Raw genomic sequence first — 9,955 nt, forward strand, 5'->3', positions numbered from 1 at the left:
TGAGCTTCAATCCATATTGAAGACTGCAGTCAGTCCTTGACCTTCTGCAGCAAGCGCTTCAGGTCCTCCTCAGTTTCAGCAAGCAGGGTTGTGTAGGTGCTCACAAATGAGTGCTGCATGAGCTGCTTCTTGAGTGTTTAATCTTGTGCAAATCTCCAGCCTCCGTTTTCTCAGCCGTAAAGTAGGAGCAGGGCCAGTTCATCTCTCACTGGGATTTAAGAGTGTGCAGCTGGTGACTGAAAGGTTGGGAGTTTGAATCCACCCAATGGTCTTACAGATGAAAAGTCCTGGTGACTGTCATTAGATTGGAAATTAAAGGGCGATTTGCTGGGAGGGCTACCCTGCATTTGGGCTCTGATTTCGGGCACTATAGGGGTCTCTGGGACAGGACCCTTCTGTCTCTGAGTCTTGGGTTGTTCAGCTGGGAAACTGTGGGGTAATTAGAGTGCACCTACCTGATACGGAAGGAACCCAGGTGACGCAAGAGTTCAGCCCTTGGCTGCTAGCCAAAAGTCCGGCAGTTCAAACCCACCAGCTGCTCTGTGGGAGAAAAGACCTGGTAACCTGCTCCCATAAAGACCGCAGCCTGGAGAACTCTGTGAGGGGCAGATCTACCGGAGCTAATCCAAAGGCTGCACCTCTCTGGGGGTTCGAATCCACCAGGAGCTCAGAAGGAGAGAACTAGGCAATCTCCCCAGTGCCATTGGCAGCCCCCGAAACCCACCGAAATGCCAGCTCTGAGTTGACTCCAACTCAATGCCAGTGAGGTTTTTTTTTTATTTTTTTAAATTTTAAAAATTAATTTTAATGAACATTTACAGAGTAAAATTTTATTATTTTTTTTTGTGAGTGTACCATCAAATTGGATTTGACTGGTTCAGGAGGAGATTGCCCCTCCTTCTCCAGCAGAGCATCTGGTGGATTCGAACTGTGTTCTTCTGGCACTGACTACTGTGCAGCTTCTTGCCACTAGGCCACCAGAGCTCCCTGAGTTTTGTTTTGTTTCTTGTTTTTTTAACTGGGATAAAGAGTCTTGCATGGTAACTGGAAGGCTGGTGGTTTAAAACCAGCAACCCTTTCCACAGCAGGAAAAATGGATAACATGTTCACAATAAGATTCTCACCGCCATTGAGTCATTTGTGACCCTGGAGGACCGAGTAGAAATGCACGGTAGGGCTTCCAAGGCCGACAGTCTTTACAAAAGCAAGTCATCTCATCTTTCTCCCCACGAGTAACCGGTGGGTTCGAACCACCCACCTTGTGATTAACAGCCATACTGCCTTCCTCACTAGTGCCACTAAGCGCGCCTCTCCCAAAGGTTACAGCCTTGGGAACACAAGGAGACAATTCTCCGTCTCAGAGGGTGGCTGCGAGCTGGAGTCAGCTCGGTGGCAGCGGGCTTGTTTTAGGAGTTGGCATCGACTCGCCTGGCACACACACCACCTCGGGCTGCTGAGGGCTCCACAAGCTGGCGCACGCAGAGCTCCGAGTCCAGGGCGCGGTACCAGGAGGCGCTCAGGGTGAGGACGCGAGGCCCTGGGAGCGATGCCAGAGATGAGCCACCCCGTGGATGGATGGGCACTGGCCGTGCCAGCTGCCTCGCTCGCCCTGCACCTTTTCTCATTCAGGTCTCAGCCGTGCCATTATCTCAGGCCCCTGGCTGGGCTTCTTGGAGCCCTCGCCTCATGTCTGCTACAACTAATTATGCACTAATTGTTTAGGTAATTGCCTAAATAAAGAGTGCATCTGTCCCCGCTAGGCTGTAGGTAGGTGCAGGGACTGCGTCTGTGCTTCCAGAGCTTCTAGCACCGTGCCTGATGCACAGAAGTTGTTTGTCGAACAACCATGCACAGGGTTTCGGGATCGTTTGCCCGCAAAGATGGAAGGGGGCAGCTCAGAAGCGCTTAGCTGCTGACCAAACGCCCAAGGGGGTTCGAAACCACCAGCTGCTCTGAAGAAGGATGAAGCCGTTGGCTTCCATCAAGGTGACAATCTTGCATGCCCCGTGGGCAGTTCTCCTCGGTCCTACAGGGTCACGGTGAGCTGGAACGGACACGGTGACAGTGGGGAGGTGGGAGCCTTCACCCAGCACTCTGCTCCAATCACCTCCTTTGAATCTTCACATCAACACGTGTGGTAACCTCTCAGACGACGTTGCCATTTTACAGAGATGAAGAAACGAAGGCACAGAGAAGCTAAGTCTCTTGTTTCCAGTCACACAGCCAAGCGGTAGCAGCTGCAGGATTTGAACCTGGACTGGTCCCACTCCTCTGATTCCCAGAGACACCAAGGAAGCCAGGGGGCATTGGTTAAGGGTGCTGAGGGAGAATTTTGGGGGACTAGGGTGGGCACTGTCTCAGATGGGAAGGAGGCCCGTGGGAAGGGGAGGCTGACCCCAGCAGGGAATCGGGTCATTGCAGGACACTAGACTCTCAGGGCTGTCCTGCTGGGGCCCCGCCCCAAGTGGGCGGGGGGCGGAGCTCGTGGCTCTCACTCCCCCCTCCCACGTGCTCCCCTGGATCTGATCCCTCTCTCCATGGTCCAGTGATGCCACCCCACCACCACCTCCACCCCCGCGCTTCTCACCGCCTGTCAAGGCCACGGTCAAGGAGGCGATCGCTGCGGCCAGGGGCCACATGGCGGCTCCCAGGTGCGGGACAGGGCGGGGCCTGAGGAGAAGGTGAAGGAGGGTGTTAAGAGCCGGCCTGGACCTCCAAATTCCACCCCTTCACCCCAACCCCCGACTCCACGCTTTTAAAAAAAATCCTTCCTCGCGCTTCTGAGCTTCCCAGCTTTGAATCTTCCTGCCTCTGACCCTGGACTCCCACCATCCTGGGGGGGGGGCGAGCAAGGAGGTACGAGGTACAGCGTGCACCCCCTTTAGTTCCAGCTCGCGCCCCTCACTCTAGCAGGCCAGCATCCTCACCCCAGCCCTCCAACGTGTGGGCCCCGGGCTCACCCTCTCGTCCCCCACCCCCATCCTGTCCTCCCCCCAGTCTCTTGGACCCTCATTCTTCACCTGTGCCCACCCACAGCCTTGACCCATCCCTCTCCACCATTCCTTTCCATCTCTCCTTCTGCACCTTCGGTGTCTCTGACCATCTTCCTGACTCAGCGCTTCTCCCTCTCTCCCTCCCTTTATCTCCTCTCCGCATCCCTCCTTCCTCCATCACTCCCCGACCCCTCCCCAAGGCCCACCCTACCTGAACGAGGGGAGGGGGGGGTGATGAGCTTCTGCCGCCAGCAGCCACGAACTTCAGCCCCGACCCATGGCTTTTAACCCCTGAACTCCCTCCCCCTGCGCCCTCAGTATTTCCTCGTCCCTGGCCTCCCCTTCTCCACCCCCTCTGGCTCAACCAGATGAAGGCACCCCCACTTACGTCCAGGGCTTGGCTTTCCAAGGGCGGAGCTTTCAAAGCAAGCTGGGACCCGGCTCTGCACCCGCCCAAGTCCAGATTGAACCCAAAGTGAACTTTCCAAAGAGTAGATAGAACCCAAGAAGAGGGGGTGGGTGTGTGTGTGTGGGGGGGTATCCATTTCTTTCTCTAAACCCGCCACAAACCCCATTCCCACTCGTCTTCCATCTCTAATGCCATTCCACTTTTCTCTTCAACTCCAAGTGCATTCTTTTTTTAACAGTAATTTCAAAGCATTTTTAATACTTTCAGCAAAGACAGCCTTTAACAGTTGATCACATGTATGAAGACATCAGTCAAGATCATGTAAAGAAAACAGTGACCATTGAAAATCACCCTCATCTTCCACCACCTCCAATGTGTTCAGTTCACGCATGCAGGTGTGTTTATAATTTGTGTGTATTTGTTTGTTCCAAGTGCATTCTTAATATACATTAGCTACCAGTCGCCCTCTGTGGAATCCATTCTCCTCTCTCTACCTAATCTTAACCATAACCCCAACCCCGAGCCTACCCCTCAATGCCAATCTCATCTCCAACCTTGACTTCATCTCTCAACCCCAAGTGAAACACGTCCAAATTTCTGTTAATAAACTTAGCCCCAGCCCCAAGTTCATCTTCTGAAGAGGTACAAGGTACCCCAATCCATCTCCACCATCAAAGGCACTCCCCCAATGCCACCCCCACACTTATCAGGCATGAGAAGGGACTATTTAGATAAGTAGATAGAAAAGTCAATTGCTTTTGGATCTGGACGGGGCGGGATGGGTCCTGGGAAAGCAATCCTTTGGGATAAATACTCTTTCAGGAGCAGGAGTGGACGGGGTGAAGGAGTGCATGGTGACACAGGTGAAGAGGGAGAAGCAGGATCCGGAAAACTCTGGGGGTTGTGACGGAGAGGAAGAGGAAAGAGGAAGGGGTGGCGTTTTGGGAATGAGTAGGTGTCTCCTGGAACTGTGGCTGGGTGGAACCCCGAGTTAATCACAGAGGGTGGACAGGGCAGGATTAGGGAGGACAGAGGTGGGGTCAGAATTTGGACCAAGGCCAGTGATGGAGACCGGATGAAGTCCGATGAGCGAGAGAGCGATCAAGCAGTAATATCAGGAGGAGGAGAAGGGAGATCGAGAAAGTAAGAGTTCACGTCAGACTGGGGTGGTCTACATGAGGGAGATGAGATTTGGACGTTAGAATAGAATCTAGGACTAAAGGATGATTTTTAAAGGCTTATTATAATAGGGAGCTCTGGTGGCCTAGGGGCAAAGAAGGTGCACCACAGTCATGAAGGCACGCAGTTTGAGGCCACCAGCCGCTCCGTGGGAGAAAAATGGGCAATCTCCTTCTGCGCCTCTGAAAACCCTCTGGAGTGTAAGCTTTGGGTCCCTTCCAACTCTCTGGTGCTCAGAAATATCATAATTCTCACATGTGTATAAAATAGGCCTAGGTCAAAGATTTTTAAGTATTTAACAAATGGAAGAAACCAGTAAGATATCATTTACAGCTAGTTTGAAAGCATCCAGAGAACCACAAGTGGATGGGCAAGGAAAACGCTGAAATGATTTCACAAATAGGTGTAAAACTTATGTCACACAGAGAAGAGGAAAATTAGTTGCATTTCCACCCGATTAAAAAAAATAAAACAACCCAACTCATTTGCACAGTTAAGGGCAAGAGTGATTTGCATCACAATCAGCTGTATACAATTGACAAGTTGTAAGCTAGCATTTTAAATAATGATGCTGGAGGGGAATATTGAATGCACCATGGACTGTCAAAAGAATGAACACATCAGTCTTGGAAGAACTACAACCAGTATGCTCCTGAGAAGCGAGGATGTTGAGATTTCTTCTCATTTTGGACACGCGACCAAGAAGGGCCAGTCCGTGAAGAAGGATGTTATCATGCTTGGCAAAGTAGAAGACAGGTGAAAAAAAAGAGGAAGACCTTCAACGAGACGGATTGACACTGTGTCTGCAACAGTCAAGTCAAATGCAACAATGATGAGAAGGATAGTGTTGAGCTGGGCAGCATTTCGCTCTGCTGTATTATGAGTTGGAGTTGATTGGATGGGTCTGACAACCACAACAAAATAGCTCCGTGACCATGCAAGACGGAGGGACCCCATAGCAGCAAATGATTCACCTCATTTTCCCACTGAAGACACTCTTGCTGGGTCTACTTTGAATTCTTTGACATTCCCCCCCCCCCAACTCCTAGGAAAGAGATTGGGATGGAGTTTGTAATTAAGTTTAGGATAGATCTGATGATAGCATTGGGAATGGAAGGACAACGGAATGAGTAATGGTGCAGGAGATGGTACTAGAGTTGGCATTTGGGATAAGATTAGACTCCACACAGGAAGCTGTTGGGGGAAAGTGATTGCTGGGATCCTTTTGGGTTGGGGCTGGAAACTCGGGTTTTGGATGGGGAGTGTGGAGGTATACGGCTGAGTTAGGGTTGTGAGTTGCTTTGGTGATGAGGACTAGAGAAGAAGTTGAAGGTCTGTTTTAGGTTAAGGCATTGATGGGAGTGGGTTGAGACATTGTTGTGATTCAATGTAGAGTGACAAAAAAGGCTCCCATCCTTCCCCACTCTGGACTCACCCTACCTTAGGGGATTGGGCCCAGGGAGGGTGTTGACTTCACTTTTTTTTTAGTAGAGTTGGGTTCAGGCAGGGTGGCAGGAGGGAGGATGCCAGGTTAAGTGAGGTGACAGATCTGTGTGGGAAGCCAGGGTACTTGTGCCCTCTTGTGGCTTAGGTCTACACTTCTAGAGAACCTTTTCTCACTTGGACCTTGAATGAGAATGGTTGGCTTTGACATTCACTAAGGGTTGGATGCCCAGTCAACAACAATATTAGGGTCTTGACTGACCAGAGTTCAAGGTTGGCTTATGCTATCATTTGAAGTAAGGTCACGGACTCACAAAGGGTAAGAAGAATTTCACCTCTTCAAATGCAGAAGGCAACTAGATCCCAGAGTGGGCAGTGGGCTGCTGGAAGCCACCCAAACAGAACCAAATCTAAGGTCTTTCATACCTCAGAATCTTCCTTGAGATCAGTGCTGGGGAAAGAAGCAAGGGCTGGAGAAAAGGCAATGCAGTCTTGTGTTTAAGAGTGATTAAGATCTGGAGTTCTCGATTGCCTGGTTTTAAACCCCAGCTCTGTCCTATATTAGCTATGTAATCGGAGCAAGTCACTTGGCTTCTCTGTGCTTCTGTTTTCCCATTTTTAAATGGCATCACCAGTAGCACTGACTCTGGATGGGAAAATTAAACGCATCGCTGAAGGCATTTAGAAGACAACATGGCCACGAACGTGCTTATAAAGAAGTAAACCTGGAGATGGAGGCAAGCTGAGGTTCCTGGAGGCTCCACCCTGGCTTGGCTTCAAAATGGGCTTCTTTGTCAAACTGGAACTGGAAGGTCTGGTTGGAAGCTCTGGCTGGGATGTGAAAGTCAGCCTCCTCACACCCAGGCTGGGAGGAAGGGCCCGGATGCAAATATGAAGGGAGAAGGAGAGACAGAAAGAGGCACAAAAGCAGATAGATAGATAGATAGATAGATAGATAGATAGATAGATAGAGGGCTGGGTAGGAGAGAGAGGAGAGAGAAAATGAGAGAGATAAGGACACAGAGGTGGAAAGACAGAGCGACACCAGAAGAGAAACTAAACGCTGACCCTTGGAGAGAAAGGTGTACAGATTATTGAAAGACATAGTTTTGCCTTTGAACCTGAATCCGGGTTATTCAAGATGGCAGCCCCAATAAGAACTCCTCTTGTGTAACAATTACAAACCACTTTTCGCCCATAGCTGACATTAGAAAGGCGAGTTGTGTCACCTAGCTTTACACATAGCCTCCCATAACCGCATCTGTGCCCACATCTGGGTCTCTTCTCTCAGACCTACAGCTGACCAAATTGTGCTCCATCTAAGATAGACTTGTCTACTTTTGCCCAATATCCCATCCTTTCTCATCTCCTCAAGTAAATTATTCCAGCAATTCTTTCTTGCTTCAACAGTGTTTTTTTTTTTCTTCTTCCTCAACCTCAACAATATGCAAACTTGCTATAATTTCTCCCTTCTCCCACTAGAAGAAAGGAGAGGGGGGAAAGCCCAAAGCCCAACCAATCCTTCAGTCAACACTCCTGTTTGCCTTCACCTCCTGCCAATTTCCTACTGCTGTTGACTAAAAAGTTAGTCACATTTAATCTCCAATATTTCTCCTCCCATTTTCCCCTTGAAACCCTCTGCAGAAGTTGTCTTTCCCCCAACACCGCCAGCATTGCTCTTGTTAAGGACGCAAGTGATCCCCATATTGCTGAACCCGATGACCAGCATTTCAGGACTTCTCTTACTTGCGTTACTAGTGGTGGTTAAAAAGTGGATCACTTCCTGTTTCTTCGAAGGGTTTCTTTCCTTGGCCTCTAGGGTGTAGGACACCCTCCTGGGTTTCCTCCTAACTTACTGACTTGTTCTTCGCCAGTGTCTGGGTGCTCGTTTCTCCTCATCTTCCAGTCTCTACATGGCGGAACACCCCAGAGCTCAGTCCTTGGTCCTCTTCTGTCTATATCCACTCCCTTGATGATCTCATCTGGTCTTGTGGCATTAAATACCATCAACATGCTGACGACTCTCAAATCTGTGTCTCCAGCCAGACTTTGCTCTTGAACTCTCCTGGCTCGGTATCCAATTGCCTACTCAACATCTCCATGTTCAAAACCAAACTCATGCTCTCCACCCTGTTCACGTTTCAGACACGCTTCTTTTGTAGTTTTGAACTTTTCAGTACATGAACACTTCATCCTTCCATTTCTCAGCCAAAACTTTAGTCTTGCCCTTGAATTCCTTTCCCTTATATATCTATTTTTTTTATTATCCTATTCTGACAGCTCTAATTTTAAATATGTCCAGAATAAGAGGAAGTCTCACTACCTTCCATCATTACCATCCTGGTCCAAGCCACCATCATCTCTTACCTGAATTACTGCAAGTTTCCTATCTGGCCTTCCTACATCTGTCCTTGTCTGCCTATACTCTAGTTTCAACATATCATTTCAACTAGTTAGGTGCTGCAAGGCAAGTATGATTCACAGTAACCCGATGAACAAAAGATCTGAACCTGTTGTATCCTGTGCCATCCTCACACTTCCTGACACACAAGGGCCCATTGCAGCAGTCACCATGTCAACACACCTGGTTGAAGGTATTTCTCTCCTTCACTGAACTTCCACCCTTCCAAGCATCAGATCCTTCTCCAAGGAATAGTCTCCCTCCTAGTAAATGTCCAAAGGATGTGAGGTGAAAGCCTCATCATTTTTCCCTCCAAAGAGCACTCTGGCTCTTTGAGTAACAATGTCATGATGTCAGTTTGAGGTCTAAGGTGCATCTGATTCAGGCCATAGTCTTTCCAATCACTAGCTATGCATCTGAGAGCTGGAAAATAAATAAGGATGACAGAAAAAGAACTGATGTCTTTGAGTTATGGTGTTGGAGAAGAGTATTAAACATCCCATGGACAGGCAAGAGAACAAACAGATATTTCTTGGACAGGGTGAAGCCGGAGTACTCTTTGGAGGTTTTCAAACAGAGTAACCTTTTAAAACGTAAAGGACAGCAAGTCGCTTTTCTTTTCAAAATATTCCAGAAAAAAGAAAATAAAAAATATTCCAGAGGTTCTCGCCTCATTCAGATGAGAGCAAGCTTTCTCATGATGACAGACAAGGCTATGACTTGTCCTCTGGTGCTCATTTGACCTCTTCTTCTATCCTCTCCTCTTTTTCCTCCTCATACCAGGAATGCTTCCACCTCAGCATTTTCCTGCTTATTGTTTCCACCACCTGGGTACATCTTCCTGTAGATCTATCTCACTGTGTCTCTTTGAAGTCTTACTATCTTCTCCAAGAAGAATTCCTTGTCTATCTGACTTAAAATTACAAAATTTTCAGAAATTTTCTATCCTTTTAACTTGTTTTACTTTTCTCCTAGACACACTAATTTATCATACTTTGTGTTTTAATTATTCCTTTGTTTCTGGTCTACATCCCCTTTCTATGATGATGGAAACCCTCTATCTACACTTGCCAATGTGGCGGCCACTAGACAATTTTTATGGAGTTCCTAGGAATGTGGTCAGTGTGACTAAGGAAGGGTCCTGCACTATCCTGTAAAGATTGTGTGTCCTCACAGTTGTGAATGTGCTTAAGGCCACTATTGTGGCCACTGTCTCAATCCTTCTCCTTAAGGTTCTCTTTCTTGCTAAGCTTCTGTTTGACAAAGCATGGTGTCTGTCTCCAGGAACTGCCCTTTCCTGATAGTTTGTCCAAAGGATGTAAGATGATGTCTCGCCATCCTCACTCCTGAGGAGAATTCTGACTACACTTCTAAGACAGATGTGTCTGTTATTTTTGACAATCCATCAAATAATTGATATTCTTACTCTGGGAAGCCAAATTTCTTTTTTTTTCTATAATTTTATTAATTTTCATAAACATTTACAGAGATTTTGGGTTTCCATTCATTCATTGTTGCACTATTCTCTCT

At 48.1% G+C, this 9,955-nt stretch overlaps 1 protein-coding gene across 1 annotated transcript in view; it reads right to left on the reverse strand.

The window, feature by feature from the left end:
- Nucleotides 1–2,639, reverse strand: part of KLK13 (kallikrein-related peptidase 13) — a 19,591-nt gene extending 16,952 nt beyond the window's left edge. The window contains exons 1-2 of the mRNA XM_006897358.1: nt 2,588–2,639; nt 1,442–1,537 (exon numbers count right to left, since the gene is read on the reverse strand). Of these exons, the coding sequence (XP_006897420.1) occupies nt 1,442–1,537; nt 2,588–2,639 (148 nt within the window). The remainder of the gene's footprint in view (nt 1–1,441; nt 1,538–2,587) is intronic.
- Nucleotides 2,640–9,955: the final 7,316 nt, after the last annotated feature.

Source organism: Elephantulus edwardii, unplaced genomic scaffold (genome assembly GCF_000299155.1).
Source record: "Elephantulus edwardii isolate Elephantulus edwardi_28Jun2011 unplaced genomic scaffold, EleEdw1.0 scaffold00208, whole genome shotgun sequence".
NCBI classification, from domain to species: Eukaryota; Metazoa; Chordata; class Mammalia; order Macroscelidea; family Macroscelididae; genus Elephantulus; species Elephantulus edwardii.